This window comes from Diabrotica undecimpunctata, chromosome 9, assembly GCF_040954645.1.
Source record: "Diabrotica undecimpunctata isolate CICGRU chromosome 9, icDiaUnde3, whole genome shotgun sequence".
In the NCBI taxonomy this organism is placed as follows: Eukaryota; Metazoa; Arthropoda; class Insecta; order Coleoptera; family Chrysomelidae; genus Diabrotica; species Diabrotica undecimpunctata.
The window spans coordinates 126,221,098-126,244,139 of record NC_092811.1 but is presented as its reverse complement, the minus strand read 5'-3'; the positions used below and the strand labels follow the sequence as shown (position 1 = coordinate 126,244,139).

The 23,042-nt window shown below is 33.5% G+C and overlaps 2 protein-coding genes across 2 annotated transcripts in view; one reads left to right on the top strand and one right to left on the bottom strand.

The window, feature by feature from the left end:
- The window catches only part of LOC140451416 (protein FAM13A), a 35,291-nt gene continuing 12,249 nt past the window's right edge, over positions 1-23,042 (top strand). Inside the window, exons 1-4 of the mRNA XM_072545205.1 lie at positions 1-157; positions 14,044-14,346; positions 17,025-17,439; positions 21,751-22,507. Of these exons, the coding sequence (XP_072401306.1) occupies positions 17,039-17,439; positions 21,751-22,507 (1,158 nt within the window). The 5' untranslated portion in view covers positions 1-157; positions 14,044-14,346; positions 17,025-17,038. The remainder of the gene's footprint in view (positions 158-14,043; positions 14,347-17,024; positions 17,440-21,750; positions 22,508-23,042) is intronic.
- Positions 6,898-7,773, bottom strand: LOC140451313 (uncharacterized). The gene has a single exon (XM_072545061.1). It carries the CDS (start codon positions 7,771-7,773, stop codon positions 6,898-6,900), a length of 876 nt encoding a protein of 291 aa, XP_072401162.1.

Genomic DNA, 23,042 nt, shown 5'->3' with positions numbered 1-23,042 from the left:
ACCCATCTACTACGTCAACGCTCGGTAGATCTCCAGCGGGACCCGGGATCAATAAAGTTTTAGTTGACAAACGAAATCTAGACGCAAAAACACTGTGTTGGTTCTATTTTGCTGTATTTTGTTTTAATTACCATTTATACTCCAGCGATGAATCAGAGTAAGTTTACAAACAATTTTTATTTCGTTAAATATCAAATTTTATACAAATATTCCGTGCTTTTGTTGTTCTATTACATTTCCTCACACAATGTTGTAATCGATGACGTCACTGTGTTCTAATCGGAATCGGAGGGATTATGTATTATAGAATAGAGACCTACATAATATGTTGTTAAGAATAGATTTGTACTGGTGGATCTTTTTATATTATATTCTAGAGTTTTGTATATATCTTTTACAAGGTATATATTATAGCATCTATATATAGTATTATTATATGTTTAATATTTATTTATGTATCGATATAATTTAAATTTTCAAATTTATCTAGTAAATTATTTTGTTTTAATTATTTTTAAAATATAATCACGTAAACTAGATCAACAAATTGCGTATTGGGAACAATTTCTGGATACACCCTCCAACGTTGACGAATGGGATTCAAGGTCAAAGCAACTCTTTGTTTATATAAATATTGCGTAGTTTCTGCATTTGGATTCTTCTTCCATCGTCCATTTTGTGGATATGGCCTTACTAGCTTAGTTTTATGTTTAAAGTGAGGGTTAAAATAGGTTTTGTGGGAAACGAAAAGGAAGCTGAAAGCGATTTTTTTATATAAATATTGCGTGGCTTTTGATTGTTCGAATTTTTGTTTTATTCTACCCTTCTTGAGGATATAGCCCTATTGTGTTTCATGTTAGAGTTAAAATGGGTTTCTGGGATAGTGTTTTCTTATTTTATCGTCTGATTATAATATTATTTGGTTCTCTGTAGTAGTTTTCTACGATTAGTAATATGTTTTATATACAAATCACACACTTTCATTTTTTGTTATTAGCTGCAATTAACTTTAGATACGATCGGTTTTGTTACAGCCTGTTCGTCACATAATTCTGCAGCCATTTGCTGCTTTTGTATCAGATCCGCATAGGGCTCTTCGTTATATTGGGATATCACGGCAACTTTGTTAAGTATGTTTGATAACCATATAATCAATAACATATTTTAGATTCCAATCCTCGTACGGAGAATCTCCGTATGGTTAAAATAATCGTAAAATATTTTTAAGTGAGTTATTTAGTGAGTAGGTACGTTTCTACAGGTCTTCTTCCACTATTATTTACTATTTCTTTTCCATACTGCTCGACTATATAATTTTTTCTAACTCTTCAGTTCAAGTCTTTTCCTTTATTCTCATTTTTATCCATTTTGTTTATATTCAGTCCTTATTATACTATGTTTTCATTTCCATGTCCTGTTTGAAGCTTGGTTTATAGGTATCTCTTTGCCTTATTACGCAGCTTTCACATCTGTAGAACAAAGTAGGTGCGGCCATTGTCTTAAAGTTTAATCATTGCTATGGTACATTTGAAAATGATTGATGGCACAAATTTTGTAGCAAAGGGTTTAAATACAGGGTTGGTCAAAAAACGTAATAATTGATACCTTCTTATCTGAATTTTTCACTCGACTTTAACACGTTAAGCCCCGGACCATCATGATACAAGTTTTCTGTCAGACCGGAACATTTTTTAAATAATTTTGAAATAAGAAAGTGTATAACTATTTATTGCTATTCTAAAATAAAAAAAAAACATTTTTTTTTGATAAAAACCAGATGTACTAACATGGTACACACGGTCTATTTATAATTATTTTTGTAATTTGTTTTAATGTGGACCATGTGTGGCATATTGGCTCACACCAGGAAGATAATCAAATACCTTCTCTCTAAGATATTTTAAGTTTAAAAATACAAAAACAATTAATTTTTTCAAAGAACATGTATGAATATTCACAAAACAGTTAACACACATATATGCGGTAGTAACGGCACATGCTGGACAAAAAGTGTACACCCTTTTGGCATTCTTCATCGCTGATGTTCTTCCTTCATGGTTCGAAAAGTTCTTATAACATACTGAACACCTTCCCCTTTTCTCTTTCTCGTCCAACGTATGCAGAGTTGTTAAAGTGTTTTCAGAAGTTGTTTGTGGCATTAAAAGACTTTGAACAATCTGTTCACGGAACTCAGTAATTGAGGGATGTTTGCCGGTAACAGATTTGTAGAACTAAGGAGTTCACAATTGCGGTATTTGTTAGTAATTCCACAGCCAATTTACGATACCACTTTATACTTCGTCGATCAGGGGAATTATATGCAGAATTTTGATCCGACACATCGATAACAGATTTTGCAGATTAAAGTCAACAATGGTCGATGGTTTGGGAACAGGTCCACGTTTTGTTTGAACATATATCATCAAAGGAATATCCTTGGTCGTTAAAAACAAAACGTCCCGTTTATCTTTCCATTTTCCGATAACAACTTTTGTATTACTCTGTAGATATTTCATGTCACCTCTTTTTAATTTTGCATCGACTACCGCTTTTGGATTATGTTTCCTATTGGCACGTAATGTTCCGACTAAATGGGTTTTCCGATTAGTTAAATCATGGGCCAAGTCAACACTCGTATAAAAATTATCAGTATATAAAGTTCTGCCTGTATCTAGAAGCGGTTGCATAAGTTCCATCACCACTCTGGATGCTAACGACTTTTCAGATGGTTGCATCTCTTTTCCACCGTACACTTTTACGGCGTACGTATATCCATCTGCGACGCAAAGTTTAAACAATTTGACTCCATATTTATGTCTTTTTCCAGGAAGGTATTGCAAAAAACTAAATCTACCATGGCACCATAGTTTAGATAATAATAAGGATTTTCTAGGAGTATACATTTTCTGAAACTTTTCATTTAGTATTTGTACAAGAGGAGAAATTTTGTAGAGTCTATTTCCAGGTGAGCAGTTCTCGTTATCTGAAATGTGAAAGAAGTGTAATATTATTTCAAATCCACTTCCGCTTATTTCACACATTTTAGAAACTTTCTTGTAAGGTAAATTGTTACTCCAATAATCTCTGAGTTCGGGTTTTCTGTCTAACCCCATCCAAATAATTAGAGCAAAAAATCGAAGCAATTCTTCTCTGTCAATTGGTCTCCAATTACTCATAAGCGAATGTTTCGTTATTGATTCATTTACAATACCAGCGATTATTGTTTGTTGGTTTGTGGTCTGTAAGTTTTGCAATTTCTTCCTAATTTATTACTGAAGTAAAGGATAGTTTGAACTTATTGATATCATCTAGATTTGGCACATCGCTCCATGTTATTTTATTTCTTGATACAACATCGTCAATAACAGCTTCCAGGCAGATTCAGCTTTTTCTACAAAGCAAAAAAAAGTAAACTGCAAACAGAAATTGTACATTCCTAAATAACTTACCTATCCTTCTTGTATCAGGCTTCTTTTGGTTAGAACTAGGACCTGCATTAAATTCTTTGCAATTTTGTGCTTGTTTTTAAATTTTAGCTTTTTTTTCTACGAGACTCATATTCACTAGTTCATGAGTCTGAAGAACTATCAGTAACATTTTCATTGTACACTGGATCGGCATCGGAATCATAAAACGTACTTTCAGGCACACTAAAGTCACTCTCCTCAGCAACTTCTCGTCGGATCTTTATGGAATTTGGAATGTTATAATTGTAAATAACAAAGGAATTTATTGCTGTAACATTTAAAAGGCTGTACAAAACAACCATAGGCCATCTTCTACTACAACGTGCCACATCATATTGTCCGCATAATTTTCCAGTTACAGGATCAACGTCGTATCCATGGTGCATAGTTGAATATAACAGAACGTTTTTTTTAGTTTATATGACACTAGTGTTCCTCTTGAACTAAATCCAAATATACTAGAGCCAATAGGTCGTCCTTGATTGTTAAAAAAATATGCAGGAATTTCTCTTCTATTTACTTTTATTGTTCTCAAGAGAGTTAATCCATTTTCCTTCAAGCTTAGCTGGTCTACCAATTGTCGGTGGTAACATTTCTCTTAGATTCGTAGAGATGTTGACAGGCTCGTTCCGCCACTACCTTGGTACTAGGTTCTAGATAGTATGGACCACCCACTTGGCTTTTGCCATCGTATACTTTTATGTTACTGGTATAAAATAACTTCGCATCAGACAGTGCAAATAAATTTTATACAGTATCTTTTGGGTTTGCTTAGTATGTACTGGCGGAACGAGCACCGTCCTCTTAAAGCCTCCAACTTTTCGTCCACGGTTACGTATTGCGAATGAGAGAAACATTTTTTCTGATTTTCGTTCCACTTGGTAATAAGATCTCTTATTGGCGCTAATCTATCCAAACTAACTCTATCACGCCTTGTATTGATATCATCAGTTCGCATGTACCTTAGTAAATTTCTGAATCTCGTGATGTTTATTGTCAGTCGGAAAACCTCTATACCAGTGCCGTCCGTTTTCCACAAGTCTGTTGTATTAAGGTGACCATTTTGTTTTAGCTTTGCCCAAAAAATGTGGACCAATGGCAAAATCTGTCTCATCATCTAATTCTTCATTTTCCAGTTCTGTATCACTTTCCTTCAAATTTTCTTCTACATGATCTTCATCTCCCGATTCCCTTCATCATCATTCTCATCACCCGTCGAAACTTATTCAAAAAGTGCTAACAATATGTTTTGCGCTTTTTCATAATTCATAATATCTGAAAAATAAAGTTTTATTATAAAACAATTACTTACAATTCACAAAATTCTATTACTTCTCTAGACGCACACGGTCCACTGCACTGGTTTTACAAATTACAAACTTACAGTTCGAGCATCAACACTGCAATGATATACAGTCAAAAAATGTACCTATCAAAAGAAGGTACAGAGTCGGAGAAACTCGAAAGTTTCCGATTGGCTTTAGAATTGACCGTCATTGACCCCCACCGGTCTCCTAGACAAGCTGCGTCTACTAAAAGGTTAACTGGGCTGTTCTTAGGTCGGTTTACCTTAGCCCTTAGCTTAGATGCAAATAAAATAACATCTGGAGGCACAGCATAGTCTATATTCCCAAAGTTGTTGCTATAGTAGTAGATCTATAAATGTTAAGTACTTCCCTTTAAAATTTCCCTCCAGCGTTGCAGTATTTACTTTCTTCAAGACTTTTGATACTTCATTAATCATACGATGGACTTGTTGGACAGTAAAGTGACGTTTTAACTCTCTATTGCATGAATTTATTTTATTTTATTTTTTGACAAAATAAAATAAAATTATATTAAATTACTCTTAATAGATGTATGAAGAATTCACTGTTACACATTTTTTTTTAAATAATCCGATTTTTGAGAAAAAAAGTTGTCCCCATTTGGAAATACTATGTATAAAAACTTTTATTAGAACCAATTGTCATACACATTAGATCGATGTATTGTCAGTATCAAATTATTCCAAATTGTGAAACTTCTTAAAACAGTTAGTACTTTTATTAAAATGAAAGCATAAATGCACCTTACATTTCTCGATTTTCCCCTTGATTTTCCCTTACAGTTTATCATCTTACATCTTTCCCTGTTTACAGTCCAGTTTGGCCAGTGTAAAAACGGATCTGTTTGTACACATATATTGGGTCTAGGTTCAATGCATCTTCTTTTGGATGGTTGTTCGGGTGTGTAACTTCTAGGCCGACCTACTTTTCTTTTTTGTAAAACACTACTGTTAGTTAGTTGTTCAGCTAGAATTGTTTTGAAATTTAGCAGTGGTATAATCTCTTCAGTTTTTCCAATTTGTTTTTTTATTCGTCTGTCTAATAGCCAAGCATTGACTAGGGTAGACCGGGGACAATTGAAACATGTCTGCATTTTGATTTTTTTTCTCGGCATCTATCGCAAATTTCTAAATTACGAAATTAGTTATAAAAAGCGTATCCTATTGTGTTTCCATATATATCATTATATTTTGTCTATATAATGTCATTAATAAGATATTAAATAAAAACTTTTGTCAAGTTGTTTCAATTGTCCCCGTGGCAGGGACGAATGAAACAGATACCTGGGACAATTGAAACAGCACCAAGACATAGAAAAATAGTGTTTATTCTAGTGAAAAACATACAATATAAAATATTTTTTATTCTAAAAGGCAATTGTGGCATACGTATAGTTCTTCTTGGCGAGTACACTCTTCATGGGACCAATGACGACATTCAGTGCACTGCACCCATTTCTCTTCAGGGCGACTACTACGATATTCTTCCAAGCAAACGAGACAATAGCAATCATCCTCTTCGTCGCTATCACTCTGTTGCTGATTGTTCTGGCATTGTTTGGTTTTCTTGTATTTTCTAAAAGTTGTATTTGATTCGTCGTTTAACTCAGTCACTTTTTTCTTAACCTGTTTTTTCTTTTTTGCGCCATATTACTCTTGGATAGCATTTTTCTCCGGCGTATCTGTATAAACTGCAGACTTCCTCACTTTTCATTTGCCAATTGTTTTTCTAGGGAGCGCTTTCGGCAACGGTCTAACTGCTTCTGGTGAAAATACAACCTGCGATGCTTCAGCAATGCAAGTGCTTGGAGACGCTGGCGGTGTGTGATTTTGTGGTAATGTTGGCAAGATATCAGCTCTCTTAGTATGTAGAGGATCTTCACTAGGTGCTTCTTGAAGAACGTCAGTGGCATATGGTGTCGTGTTATTAAGAGCTGGTCTATCCGTGACATATGAAGGTGCAAAATCTAGTTCCGTAAATATGTCTCTGTTAAAGGGATATATGCCTGTGCAAGCAAATCCAACTATAATATTTGATTGCGTGAGGGCCAACAGTAGAAATAATTTAGCTATGCTGGGTATGTCGTAAATTGTCATCGTTTTTCATGGATTATTTCTCATCCAAGAATCGCAACTTGAATTGAAAGCCTTTTTGAAGGGACCGTAGATAGAACGATCCAGAGGTTGCAACTTATGCGAACAGTGCGGGGGAAATGACAAGACGACAATGCCATTTGTTTTACAGAAATCCAAGCAGCGTATACTTATGTGCGACTGGTGGTTATCAAGTAAAAGCAATACTTTATTTTCAGTTGAAGCGTTAGTATGCTTTTGAAAATGATTAAGGTATACCAAGAACTCTTCCTCTTGCATCCACCCGCTCGCGTTTCCCGCTCCAATACACCCCACTGGACCGTCACGGACTAAGTGATCCTTGTATCTTTTTCGTGGAAAAATAAAAATGGGCAGTATACTGTTACCGATAGCATTGACGGCTAAAGCTATGGTCACCGATGTTCCCCTCTCTCCGCATGTAAGTGCTCCCACCTGTCTTGTCCCCTTTTCGGCAACAACTTTACTAGGTTTTTGAACCGTCGTTACCCCCGTTTCATCAATATTATATATATCTTTTGGTTCAAATTTGTACTTATCCATTACATTAGCCAGGTTATCATAAAAAAGTTTTACGTTCGTTACATTGAAACTGGTTGCTCTGGAAAGACTTGTGGCTTGAGCGCAGCGGATTGAAAGTTCTGGATTGCGTTTCATAAATCCAGAGAACCAATCTTCTCCTGCCATAGCATTTTGTCTCCAGCTATCAGGCATGTTCAACGAATATTTCACGGCCAATTGAAAGGCTAATTTCCGAATTTCTTTAGGCGGTAACCCGTAAAATATATGTGCCGCTTTGATTATGTATCCAGCAATGCTTTTTTCCTGGTTTATGTAAAATACTCGTCTCACGCAATGATAACCCATTGTGACTGGAGTAACGAATCCTTGCTCAATTGCTTTTTTCTGATAAATCTACTTAATGACACGTAGTGTAGATCAAATTTAGCTGCAGCTGATCTTATGGACGTGTTATTTTCAGTAACCTTTTTATAGGCTTCTTCATAAACCAAAACGGGTTTTAAACCCCTTTCCGTTTTTCTCACTCGTACTCGTGGCATACTAAAACAAACCAAACAGTTAATAGGGCTCGTGCACAAACTACGTTGACAATTTTTCCAAATTTTTTCTACAATTTAATCTACGTTATCTCACATGAATTTGAGGGGGGTATTAATAACGCCCCTAAAGTGTTAACCACTGGATACTCTACTACAACGTACAATAATAAATAACATAAAAGACTACTCTGGGGACAATTGAAACATGTTTCAATCGTCCCCTATACTGTTTGTTTCAATCGTCCCCACGAGACATTTTTTCGTAAACACTTAAATATCTTTTCACTCTAAGACAATAGTAATAATTTAAACTGGCCTCTCTAAAGAAGAAATGCCAATTTAACTACAAAAATAGTCGAAGCTGCATACTTACGTTCCGATATGTTGCGTCACCTTTTGTTGTTCAGTGCAAAAGTTTACTTCGGTAGCGGTAAATCACGCCAACGAGAATGTACGCATGTAATGCAAACGACAATCAATGGCTGACTGATAGAGACACCGGTCCCCTAGATGCGCTGCGTTTGCTAAAAGCGCGCGCGGTTTTAATCACGGAATACTACCAATATGGCGGCTGTTTCAATTGTACCCTGTTTCAATTGTCCCCGGTCTACCCTACTGCTACATCCAGCATATGATAGAAAATACGGTGGTACCATTTTTGCTTTTGATTTTGATTGGATATAATCCCAATAAGGAATTTTGCAGATCCACACCGCCCATGTGCCTGTTATAATTGTTGTACAATGTCTGGGCAATCAATTTCTTGCCTAGTTCTTTCGGTGCGAAAGAATCGTTCCACTTTGGCTGTTGGTTGAGTTCCACAATAATCTGATAGTAAAGACATAATTTTGTTGTGACACCACTGGACTGTATGAATTGAAGTATTCTCATAAGTATTAGTGTGTTCCTAAATGCTTCCCATTTCTAATTAATTAATTTCTTTCTTTTATAATTCAGAATTCGATTTATACGGATTTTTGCAATAGAATATATGTCTCGTTTTGACAAATATGATACCAGTGGTATACTTAAAAAATAATTATCGTAAAAGAGTTTGTGGTGTTTATTGAACGATATTTCTCTGCTCAATCGAACTACAACATTACTAGCAACTCCCAAATTTACTTTATTCGGTAATTCTGTGTAATCATCGTTTTCAGCCAAAATTTCAAAATTATATGAAAATCCTGAGATTCCTGAGAGAACCCTCATCTTGTATCCCCATTTATGAGGCTTTTTGGGATTGTATGTCTTCATACTCGAACGTTCTTTGAACGATATAACTTGTTTGTCACTTCTAACTAAGCACTAAGATGAGTGCTCTTCTAAAGGTATCTGCAAACACGATCTTTTTATTTGTTCAATCAGGGGCGAGATTTTATCAAGATTCCGTGTATTTTCTAAATTATTACTAAAATGAAGAAACCTTTTGATAGTTTCAAAACGATTGATAGGCATTACGTCTGCAATTTGTGAAATTATTGTTGTCGGTGCCCAATAGCGTCTTGTAGTAGGTTGTCTTATTAGAGACATCCACAGCAATATCCCCATAAAATTTTCAATTTGTACAGGACATGTGGTAATTGGCTTTTGTGGATTTGTTTGGGCGCTGTATATACAAGTTTGTCGAACTACCTCAATTATAAAATCTAGTGTCAAAAAAAAACTAAACAATTTGTAAGGATAATTGATCGGCAATATGTTGGTTGGAAGTAATTCACTATCTTACAAATGCAATTTATCTACATTTCGTACAGTTTTTGAAGGACGCTAAGTCATATGACTTTTTTTAATAGATTTCTTTGACATCATCTTCATTATCGGAATCTTCTTGACTGTCAATGATTACTCTAGCCCTGGTGGTTTGTGCAGCTAACGGGTCAACGTTATCTTCATCAGATAGTTCCGAATCTTCACTTTCAGAAGGAATCTGTCATAACTTATAGGGCTGAATAGTTTTCGCTTTATTGTTCTAAAACGATGTTGTTGGAATACTCTCAAATTCATTCATTCTTTTAACTTCAGGTTTATTCAAATTAATTTATTTAAACCAATAATGCATTAAAGAAGTCTACCAACTTGCAAAAAAACAAACTTTAAAATATTTCCTTTTTTCAGTGTCAAAATTTATCTTGTACACAATGTTCCTGTACGGAAACAGTAACAATTTGGGTCAAATAATAACAACAACAAAGTAAATTTATTATTTCAATATATCAGTAGATCCTTTCAAAACTTATAAACGCATATATATATATATATATATATATATATATATATATATATATATATATATATATATATATATATATATATACATACAGATTGAACGAATTTAAATCGGAACATACGAAATCAATGTATTTCGGCTCAACTCCGCTCTAGGTGGTTGGCCAACAAAAGGTTGTCAAATAATTATATTATAAAAATTCAATACTTCAGCGGGCTGCTGGATTCGGAACTCATTCAAGAACAAGTCAAAACTCCACCCAAATAGGTTGCCTAAGAATCACTGAAAAAACTAGACTAAACAAGCAGTTATTATGCTGTCAAACCACTTATCGCTTTCTTATAGTCCAAGAGATAGAGCCGAAATTTTGAACTGATCAGTAATATGACATTTCTCTATTGGAATATATTCATTGTAACTGGGTTAAGACTTTGCCTTACAGGCGGACGCCCCTCGTGGTACAGGGGGTGGCTATACAGGGATGAAGTTGTCATTTTTTTCGGAAAAATTAACGATTAATAATATGGCTGAAAATTTGCCCAGAGTAAGATCTTGGTATAACTAGACGAAATCCCAAAGGGCGGACGCGAGAGTGGATACATAAGGTGTGGCGGACAGGGGTGAAATTGCAATTTTTTGGGGAAAAATTAACGATAAGTAATATGTCCGCCATTTTCATGGCTCATTATTTAGCCCCTAAAAACTTTAAATCCAAAAGGGCGGATAGCTGGGTTGGTACAGAGAGCCACAAAACGGGGTCAAATGTACCACTTTCCTGCGCATTTTAGGTCTCGGTAACAATTTTCAAACTGATTTTATTATGATATTTTTATACCGATTGATTTGAAAATTTGTATGCTCACTTCTGTTACTATTCTGAGAAGCGTCAAGTAGAGTTTTCCACAAAATTTTCCAAAAAAATTTCCGTAAATGAAAATTTTCGTAATTTTTTGAGGTAAAATCTAATTTGTAGAATCCTTTCGATTTTCTGTCAGTTATACCATGATTTTTTTCCAAAAATTTTCAAACGATTTTTCCGATAAGAAAAAAAAATTTAGAAAAACTTTTCTAAAACATTTGATAAAACTCTACGTCATCGTCTGAATCTTTTATAGAATATTTTGTAGTTTTAAAATGATGTTATGATAATGTTTTTTTTTTTCAAACTAAAGTCATATTTACTTTACAAATCACATTTTTTTCTTAAATATAAATATTTTACGAATTAATTTTTAATTGAATAAGTGTTTGATATTTGATATTTTATTAAATTAAAGTAATTTTATAATGTTAACTATTAAATATTTTTGGTATAACAAATAGTAATTTTACTTATTTTTTATTACAATAAAAAGGTTTTTAAATTTATATTGCATAAATAATGATTGTTCAGATATAAGAAAAATTTGATTTATTATTACATTAATAATCAATTACAAAATATATTATTTCTATTTATCAATAGGTAAAATTCAATTTGTAGAATTCCTTTAACATTTTACAAATAATTATTAATAAAAATCAATTTAATAGTGGAATTATCAATTTTTTAAGTTTTGAAATTTACTTTGTAGATATTTTCAATATTTTTTTTAACTTTCAAATTGATTGAATTTTTTTTCATTGGTTAATTATAATTTTACAAATTCTGTTTGGACATTAATTTTGCATCATTATTATTTTAAAATATTAAAATAATAATGATGCGCGTTCATTTAGATAAGTAATTCTAGACGCATGCGCTAAATGTAATAAGTATCAAGATGCTTTTATTCAACTTGGTGAAACTGACTTCGATTGTAATGAAGTTTTTGAAACCTTAGAAACTTTCATATGTCACTTATATGGGACAGGACTGACGAGAACAATTCCAAAAAGAAAAGTAAACGATGTCAGAGTTTCACTATTTAACCGGCAGTATAAGTTGCATGATGTGAACGAGCCTTAAAAAAAAAACTAAAAAATTTCGATGCTTCAAGCTTACCACCATGTCAAGATGAATTACACCAACATCTACTGCAAGCTAATATTTCAAATATTTGGACAAATGCTCATAAAAAAGTACCAACAGAATTGATTGTTGAAGAACATGGTTGGGAGTTTGAAGATGAAACATATAAATTCAAATGATTTAGTGAACCTCAGATGCCAGAATCAGTTCGAGAAGTAGTGATTGAAAATGAAGCAGATAATGAATGTGATATTATTGAAAGTGAAAGTGACGAAGATGATGAATGTGATGACATCAATGAGAGTGAGAAAAATGACGAAATTTTTAAAGTTTTTCTAAATTTTTTTTTATCGGAAAAATCGTTTGAAAATTTAAAAAAAAAAATCATGGTATAACTGACAGAAAATCGAAAGGATTCTACAAATTAGATTTTACCTCAAAAAATTACGAAAATTTTCATTTACGGAAATTTTTTTGGAAAATTTTGAGGAAAACTCTACTTGACGCTTTTCAGAATAGTAACAGAAGTGAGCATACACATTTTCAAATCAATCGGTATAAAAATATCATAATAAAATCAGTTTGAAAATTGTTACCGAGACCTAAAATGCGCAGGCAAGTGGTACATTTGACCCCGTTTTGTGGCTTTCTGTACCAACCCAGCTATCCGCCCTTTTGGATTTAAAGTTTTTAGGGGCTAAATAATGAGCCATGAAAATGGCGGACATATTACTTATCGTTAATTTTTCCCCAAAAAATCTCACCCCTGTCCGCCACCCCTTATGTATCCACCCTCGCGTCCGCCCTTTGGGATTTCGTGTAGTTATACCAAGATCTTATTCTGGGCAAATGTTCAGCCATATTATCGATCGTTAATTTTTCCGAAAAAAATGACAACTTCATCCCTGTATAGCCACCCCCTGTACCACGAGGGGCGTCCACCTGTAAGGCAAAGTCTTAACCCAGTTACGATGAATATATTCCAATAGAGAAATGTCATATTACTGATCAGTTCAAAATTTCGGCTCTATCTCTCCGACTATTAGGCAAGCTCCTCTTTCCTTTAAAGGAGACAGATAGTTGAACGATATTTTATACAATGTCTATCACCGGGTATGGATTTATTTTTGTCCAAGTTTTATATTGGTCCACTATTTCAAATGCAGTTCAAACAGACATATATTAAATTGTATGTTCCGTTTTAAATTGGTTCAATCTGTATATATATATATATATATATATATATATATATATATATATAATATAATTTTTATTTCCCAAACTTACCTTATTTTTAGCTAATATTCGAAAATAAAATACACGTGCTACACTAACAACCTACTCCAAGGTCACTTGAAACAAAACTGCTATTTATTCAAACAACTGATGGGTATATCAGCAACACACAATACACATCTAAGAACGAATGTTCCCAAGAGGGAATAAGATGTGTACGGGGTTAAAATTGTCGATAGCAAATACTCATGGAAATTTTATATTTTGAGTTCCATTTGGGCTTTATGCAATAGAGGGTTATATATAAAAGAATCGCAGTAAATACAAAACCCATATTATTATTTAATACACTATGTCTGTCTATTTTTAATAATTTGAATTAAATCTTAAGTATTTTTGAAACGCCACTGCTGACTATTATCATACTATTACTATTTATTGTTCACGCTAAAAACGGTTTCTTAGAATTTTCCACAACTTCATTAGTACATATTTAACTGTATGTTGTGCGAGTCACAAATATATTATTTGGTTTTCTTTTTTGCGTCACGTAGTTATCGAACGGCCTCGTAGATACCGACGATATTTACGAATATAAAAATATTAATTAATAAACATTTTTAGAATGTCTTTCATATAACAGTTTTTTTTTGTTTCAGATTTAAATTAGTCTCCATCTGCTAGCTCAGCGTTTAAGACTGTTTTGCGGGGTGTGATCACTCTCATGCTGAAGTTTCGGCTGGTGTCAACCCATTTTCTGAAACAGCCATAGATACGATTATGTGTCGAGATAGAGATATGAACCCCATGTGTTCTCAGTCATAACTCATTAAAATCATTGTGACAAAGTTCTAACTTTATCATATTCATAAATTCTATTATTTATTAGAGATATTCATTACCATACATAAGTATTAAAGTACTAATAAATAATTTTGTGAAAATAGAAGCTTTTAATAAAGGTAAGTGGTAGCTAATAATTTTTTTTTATTAAGAAATACCACATTAACGATAAAAATTGTTTGTGGTGGTGGTTAAGAAGTTATTCAAAATTATCGTTTGTACTATACAATATAATGTACAGTAAACAGTATAGAATTCACGATAGACGTTATACAATAATTTGGCTTTATAATCAGTGGCGGCTGGTGATACTTTTGTTCAAGGAGGCGCTGATTTGAGAATACCAAAAAATAGGTAGTGGAGACTGTGGATAGTGATCTACAGTTAGACGGTTTTTAGTCATTCGAGATTTTTTCACAATTATTTCTATATATATTGAAAACAAACAAATAATCCTGTAAATTGGCCATTATTTTACAACAATACACAACAGAAATATATTTGAACTTGAAAATATAAGTGTAAAAAAAATTATTTTTGAGGTTGCAAAGTGTCTCACTGTGTTCACTACATTGAACATGTAGTGGGCCAAAATTCACTTCGAACTAAACACAATTATTTTGTCTCTTTGTTTTTCCATATAACACTGGTACAGGTAAAATCATCACTATGTCTTGCGACAAAACACTATTAACTTCAGGAACGTTTGGATAAAAGAACTAGATCGATTTATTTTTTTTTCTCAGGTAATTGATCTCATATTCGAAATCATCGAAAAGATTAGTTAAAATTTTGCCAACAAAATATTTTACTGACTTTTTGTCAATGTACATAGTCATCAATGACTTCGTTTCTATCCAGTTCTTCGAATCCTGTTATTGGAGTATCAAGGTCAGCATCATATTCAGATGAGCTGTTCAGGGATTCTTCCTAGTCACTTAAAGAACTATTTGCGTTTCCTTTGCGTTTTCGGCGTTCTTTGTTTGAAGTTCAATTTTTTCTGGAGTGTCTTTCGAATGAAACTTTTTCCGCGTTTTCTGTTCTGCACTTGTTTTCTTGCAGCGGCTTTGGGGCAGCCTCGAAACTCTTGAGTGCTGGAAAACAATTTTGTTATCATTACGGTTGCTTCAGCATCATGGTCAATAGTAAGTGTTGTTATCACATTATCAAGATTCGAAGTAGGATCCTTTTCCCCATGTTTGTCATTTTTGCAGGAATCTGAAACTAGAGATTCGACAGTATCTTTTAAAGATGTTGACTGTACAGGCCGTTCTGTGATGGACCTAGGAAGAAAATCTTCTACTGCAAAAAAATCCCGATCATAAGGGAAAATATCCGATTTACGGAATCCTGATGTTATATTAATCGGAGTAATTGAATGCTGAAATGCATTCGTAATACATTCTGGTATATCGTATATGGTCATTGGAACTTCGTGGTAGTGTACCAAAAGTCAACAGCTCTTTTATAGTGGGCTTTCAAAGATGACTTTCGTGGTTATCGAACAACAGGAATGTTGTATTTTCGATTATTGAGGAATTTCTATGGTTTATGAAATGACTTAGGACAGTACGAATAGATATAAGTTACCAAATGGACGAAGAAGTATTGGCAGATCAAGAAAAAGATGGTGTGATAATTTATACAATTTAGGAGGCTAATGTCGAATTAGGAAACAGGCTTTAAAGCCTACATGCAAGAAGGAAGAAGAAGAAGAAGATGAAATGACGCATAACTTCCACAAACAACCCGCTGTTCATCCAGCTCCAAAGTGTTGCAAGTTCCAAACTACCAGTTGGCGCATTACTAAGCATATACGATTTAAAATGTGCCCTAGGAAATATAATAGCTAGTGAAATCGTGTTTCCTGAAGCACTTATGAAACAGTTACTTGATTCACTTGTTTAACTCCTTTGCAAGCGATCACTTTTTTTGGTTTCTGCACAGTTGTCGTCCCAGTTTCATCTAGATTCCATATTCTAGAGCCATCGGCAAAGCTTTCGTGCCTGCTTAAGACATTATGCAATTTATCAAAGAAAGTTGACACTTTATGTTTACTGAAAGATGTAGCACGGGAGAGACTACATCCTTCTGGTTGTCTGATGCTCAAGGTAGGTGATCGTTTTAAAAATTCTCTCATCCATTCTAAGCCGGCACCTCTATTTTCTGAGCAATTATTCGGAATTCGCATATTATTTTTCTGAGCCATTTTGTATGCTAAACGGCGACATCCAAGAGTTGTTGGGACATAGTTCATTTTTGAGCACATTCCGAGGTATTCTGCCAGTGCAAATTCTTGTTCTTTCGATATAATTTGGCGGCATTCATAGAAAGGTCTCATTTTCACTTCGTTATCAGGTTTATTTCTTTGTTTTTTTCATGTATCTGCAATAGAAAGATTATTGTTTATTGAAAAAATAAAATCTTTTACGCAAAACATATAATCGATCCTCATTTCCTGTACAATTTACCTAGCTAAAGTCTGAAATGACACCCCTTTCAGTTCTGCTGCATTTCGCAATGAAAATCCTTCTTTTGTGACTAATTTCACGGCTTTTCTCATTTGACTGTCAGAAAAAGAAGCAATGTTAGTCTTTCTTTTTCTATTACTTGCCATAATCTGTAAAAAAAAGGATCAAATAGTATGCGTTTATGCGTTTGTTATAAATAAGTTAAGTTATTTATACTCCAGTCGTCAGAGACGAAAATGTCACTGTACCTCTAAAAATCATACGAACAAGCTGAATTTTTCTGAAAATGTTAATTCATCATCTTTATTAAATAGTTAATTTTTTAGGTCGAAGAAAAAGAATGAAAGGTCCGACTCGGAAGGAAGAATCCCCTTCTAAGTTGCACGATGGTAAAATGGGTAAGCAGAAGCGCGCACTAACAAGCTCAATAAGCAGCAAACCGATATCGTTACTGACGACGTACGATGAAGCGAAAGCGACGTGCAAAGCTAGGAAAAGAAAAGAAAGACAAGAAAGCATTAGCTCGCTATGCCAGGAGAGGAAAGTGATTAGATCGAGTTCTGAAGAGAGGCCCGCTCAAAAGAAATACGTAGAAAATAAGAATAGTATTAGGAGAGTATCGAGTAGCGAAGATTTTCAGAGCCATAGAGCCAGTTCTGTAGAGAGGGTGGCTAGTTCCACAGGGAAAAAAGGTTCTGATAAGCTTTTGACTTACGATGACTGTGAACATGAAAAGAGAAGGTAAAATATTAAGTTATGTCTTATTTATTTGTAATAAACCGTGTTAGTTTTCTGTATCCATAAATACTATTAAACAAATTCATTAATAAAGAAATGACTAGCACTTATGGAAGTACCTCTACCACACCAATTTAAATATCGTTTGAGCCAAAAGTTTTTTCGCTTTGTTCTTGTTCGTATTTTATTAAGGTAGAGACTCTGGTTATGGCCACCATAAGCAATTTCTTTCACTGTAATGAATAAAACACTAAACAAATTTTAAAATTAAACGATGGAAAAATTTCTATACTTATTGTAAAATCTTATCAATCAACTTTAAAGTTTCAGTCTGCTAAATATAAACTATTTAAAAAAAAATATTAAAAACAAAATTAAAAACTTTTGCCACATATAGCCACAAAGCCCCCACTTATAGCCATCACTTATCCTATTTATGGCCACTAAGAAGTTAATCATCTATAAAAAAAGAGCAATATAACCGTTTATTGTATCATTGTTTTATTTTTTAATTATTAGCTTAATTCAAAATAAAATCATTATATTTTTAATAGACATGAAACATGATTTTTTTCTCGTTTATATCCACCTTAGTTGCAAAAATTATCTTTAATATCCTTCCGTCTTTAATAATTTGTGGATCTGGTAGTTTACTGACAATATCAATTTTGTTGATGACAGATATGTCAGTGTGCATAAGTTTAAAATTTAACTTACTTTCATCTAAAGTCCATTTCCATCATATTGATAGCACATTATGTATGCAAATCCCTAAACTGTTGATACGGGTGACTCAATGAAAAATAGATATTTGTCAACAAGTTTACAGAAGTATATAGGAAAACAATTTTAAATTGAGTATGACCACCAGGTATAAAGGTTGAAGCAGAATAGAATACAATAGTTTTGAGGATTACTAATCCCTAAATAAAGTTGCCAGTGTCGGAGTGATGGAGATTAACAGGTACTAATGAATTTGCAAGAAATGTAAGATGTTTATTTTATTGGTTATATATAAAATAATTTGTGGCCGTAACAGGGGCCGATTTGTAAAAAAATGAATATTATTTTAATCAAATTCCATTTCAGATTCACTGCTTTCTTCAGAATCTAAGGAATCTTCAACTCCAATGTTAATTATTACCGGTTCCAGCATTGCATCAGTCATATTATCCAAATTACACATTTTATTTTCTTCTTTGTGAGCATGACTAACAGCATTTTTCCAATTTTCTGGAGTTACTTTTAATAAGGAATGTTCTAATAATTGTTGTAAGTCTTCTAATTTAAAAGTTTTGTTGTTGCGTCCGACTTCACCCTTTACTTGAGACCATATATTTTCTATCGGATTCAGATCACAGTGGTATGGGGGTAAACGTAAAATAATTACATCACGGTTTAATGCCATTTCATCAATTATATATTTTTTATAAGCTGCTTTATGTTGCCTTACAATAGGTAATAATTTCTTTTTTGTCGAATTCTCCTTGTACTCAATTGCGTGTTTATCCAACCATTTGATTATCTCTCCTTTTTTCCATGCCGTTGTTGGCAATTTTTCTGCTAGTCTTGAATGGTAACTAATATTATCCATGACTATGACATAATTTTTTGGAATTAAATCCAACATTTGCTCAAAATATTCTTCAAAAACTTCAGCAGTCATTTCCTCGTGGTAATCTTTGGTTGATTTTGAGGCAAAACTTAATAATCCACCATTGACAAAACCGTATTCGTTTCCAATATGGGTTATTATGAGTCTGCGTCCTTTTCCAACGGGAATATTGTTTATTACAGTAGATACACCTTCGATGAATGCCTGACGGGAACTTTTCACATTTGTATCAACCCATAGATATGGTACAGTATGACCTTCATTTAGCCAAGTCTCGTCCAAATAAAACATTGTTTTCCTTTCTTCTCGGTACGTTTTAATAGTTCTTAGATAATCTCGTCTCCAACATACAATGTAATCTTTTTCAATTAAAACGGATTTTCTTCGATTCTTTTGCCAACGAAATCCCATCTCTCTCAATAGTCCCCATAATTTCTTGTTGCTTATGATTGGTAACTCTTCGTTTTCTCTAATTAATGTTTGGATTTTGTCCAATGTTGGAAATTCTTTGTTAAAAAAAAAAAAAAAAAATGAGTGGACGCTGCGTCTTGTTTTTATGTATTTCTTTAATTTCCAAGCGTTTACTCCCTCCATTCTTCTTGGGAGATGAAACAGTTCCTCCTTTTCTTTCTTTTAGGAATCTATAAATTGTTGCTTCTCCAACCCCTGTCATATTTGAACACATATTAACGAGTTCACGAACATTACTTAAAGGGCGTTGATGTACAAGTGCATCGTGTACATTTAATATTATATTTTTCTCTCTTAGACTGAAGGCACCTTTAAAACTACACTTAGCCGGGATAAAACCTGTTGTCGACGTCATTTTTAAATACAAATAACAAAATATCGACACCAAAAACGTAGGTAGGTAAGACATGAACAATGTACATCTACAAACTAAATGGAAGATGCAAACAATTTCTAATTTATATTATTGGCATAAGCTGTAATGTGGCATAAAAACTACTTAAACTATCATTAGTGAAGCCTTATCAGTAATTCCAGGTAATCGTTCAAAAAACGTATTCTTTTTGTGTCAGGCAATAACTTGTATAGAAAACAATAATCACCTTTAAATTACTGGTTACATTAATTTATTTCGTGAAACATTGAATTCTCTCGTTAATCACCCGTGTATAATTAACAATAATCGTGTGGCATATATACCGACGTTTTTTACACACAAAAAAGGTATAGTGAGATTAGTGAACACTTATTTTACAGAAGATTTTTTAAAAGATAATGAATTGTTGACGGCATCTTAAAATATTAATTTTTTTTATTTATTTCAAAACAAGTATAGGGTGACGCCTATGGTTTTTTGACCTATTGAGGATTTGCATATATAATGTGCTATCAATATGATGGAAAAGGACTATAAACTCCGCAAGAATTGCATTTCGTATTCATTCTCGGGCAAGATATTAATGATTTTGCGAACATATTTGAAAGTAATAGTCACTTCCTTGCTGATTGATTCAAATGATGCTAAAATAGAATCACCAGGACTTAATTCAACATTTTTATCTTCAGTATCATTATCGATGGTATCTTAATTTTCAGTATTATTACCGATGGTATCTTTATTTTCAGTATCATTCATTTTGAGTTCATGATAAAGCACCCATTTGTCAGATGTTATGACACTTGCAGTGTACTCTTTTTTCTTTTTCCAGATGTAGGTGTTTGACTTGGCTATGGAACAACGTCATTAAAGATGGACTCTAAATTTTTTTTGGGTATCTTAGTGATATTTGATGTTGAGGGATGGACATCCATCTCATGATGCGGTGAATTATTGTAGCATATTAATTCTTCCACTATATTTGATAAAGAATTTTGTTCGAAAGTGTTTGCTTCAGGTGTTAAGGGTGTTGAAGAAGAAGATGGATTACATCTTTGAGTTTTACTCTGTCAAACGTTTTCTGTAGGTCAATCAGACACATAAATGCTGGTTTATTATACTTAAGTGATTTCTCAGTAATTTGCTTTATAACGAATATAGCATTTGTACATTATCTTCCACTACGAAAATCCTGTTGTTCATCTGCTAAACTTATCCTCTGATTTATTAGGACTTGTAAAATTTAAGTTGTAAGTTTTAGCGTAGTATTTAACAAGTTTCTACCTCTGTAGTTTTCTGGCTGTTTTTTATCTCCTTTTTTGAATAGTAGAATTAGTTCGCTCGTTCTCCATTCTTCCGGTATTTTATTGTGTTTAATAATTTTATTAATTAATGTTGTCAATTGTTCCGTCATTGCTACTCCACAATATTTCAGTAATTCGTTTGGTATCCCGTCTTTACCTGCTGCTTGTCTGTTCTTCAGCTTTTTAAATATTTTACGAACTTCCCATATATTTATATTAAGTTCTTCATTTGTGGTAATTTCTGGTGTTTCCGGTTCTAGCGTCGTTTGTTCTTCCTCTGCATAGAGCTTTTTTAGGTAGTCAATCCAAGTATTCTTTTCTATGTGTCTTGGTTATATTAGTTCCTTCATCTCCGTTTTCTGACCCCTTATACAGCGCCATATTTCCTTTTGCAGACCACAAAAACCATGTTCCATTTCTTTCGAAAAGCGTTTCCAGTGATCTTCTTACAAGTGCATGTGTTTCGTTTCTTATTCTCTTGTAATTATGGTATGCCTCTTGTAATCTAACATTTTAAACTACTAAATTTAAAATTTCTGATATTACAGATCCCATGAGAGATTCGCAAGACCGTTAGCAACCAAAGGAAAGAAACATCCCACCAAACGTCTTAAAGTAAAATGTATACCACGACCTAAGTACAAGCCTGAACTATCTTTTGATACACGAGACCAGCACAAAAAACTCCAACTCAGCCACGGCGGATTTCTAGCCGAATACGACAGCTCTAGAACCGGATTTTTAAAACTACACATTGAAGAAGGAAATAGATCACCCAGTCCAACGCAAGAATTAGTTTCGCCAGTTGTGGATTGGTCGACTTTGCACGAACAAGTCGACTGCTCCGAGCCTTTGGTATCCCAGACTTCCAGGCAGGGTCACGAAACCGACTCTATGCCGATTATTGCTTCGAATCGACTATTGTCTTCCCCTAGAAATTCAATCATAGCTACGCACCGGATCTATCTGGATCCTGACGTTCCAAAAGTAACAACCAACTTGGATAAAAAACCGCAGAATCCTTTAGACGAAAGACTACATAAGTTAGCCAAACAAATCAACAGTATTAAAAAGAAAATAAAGAAGTGTGAAGTTGAATTTGAAAATAAACATGGTTACAAGCCCTCACACGTTGAAAAAATGAACGACATCAACATTAAAAAGCTGTACACTGAACTAAGTTCTTTGAAGAGAGATCAAAAGCAATTGAATGAAATATCTAATAGTAATCCTCTGTTATCTTCCGAAGAAAAGACTTCTGCTAGTATTACCAACTTAGAAATCACCATTAGCGAGATTGAAAAAGTAAGTACATGCTATATATACTCTATTCTTACTAAAACATCCTTTATAAAAGGTATATTTACTTAAAAAAAACCATTGAGGGCTAAAGACTTTCGGCAACACTGACTGTTTGTTTTTGTATCCTTTCTACAATATCATTTTGGTTAGTTGTTGCCTAAAGTTTGTTGAGAGACTACGTCTCCAGACCAGTAACGCTCGTTGGGAGTTTACATTGCCATGAAGTGAGTCTAATTAAAATTTTAACATCCTACATAACTATTAGCAACCATACAATCTAATACCAATTAAATAACATTTTCCGTCGACCGTCCATTTGTGATCAATTTTAACACCCTCAAAATCATTGATTAATGACTCCTATTAATGAATGATTTTCTATTAATGAACGATTTCATTATAGGCAACACAACATACATTGCTTGCATAAATTAATTAAACGCTCTGTGATCGACAATGTCCTGTGGTGTAGGCAACCAAACATATACCTATTTATATTCCCACTAAAAAATTTAAAATGAAGTAACTGCTATTAGTT

Bases quoted from the DNA above. Each gene is read 5' to 3' on its own strand.
- LOC140451313 (XM_072545061.1), bottom strand. From the start codon at position 7,773: ATGGGTTATCATTGCGTGAGACGAGTATTTTACATAAACCAGGAAAAA.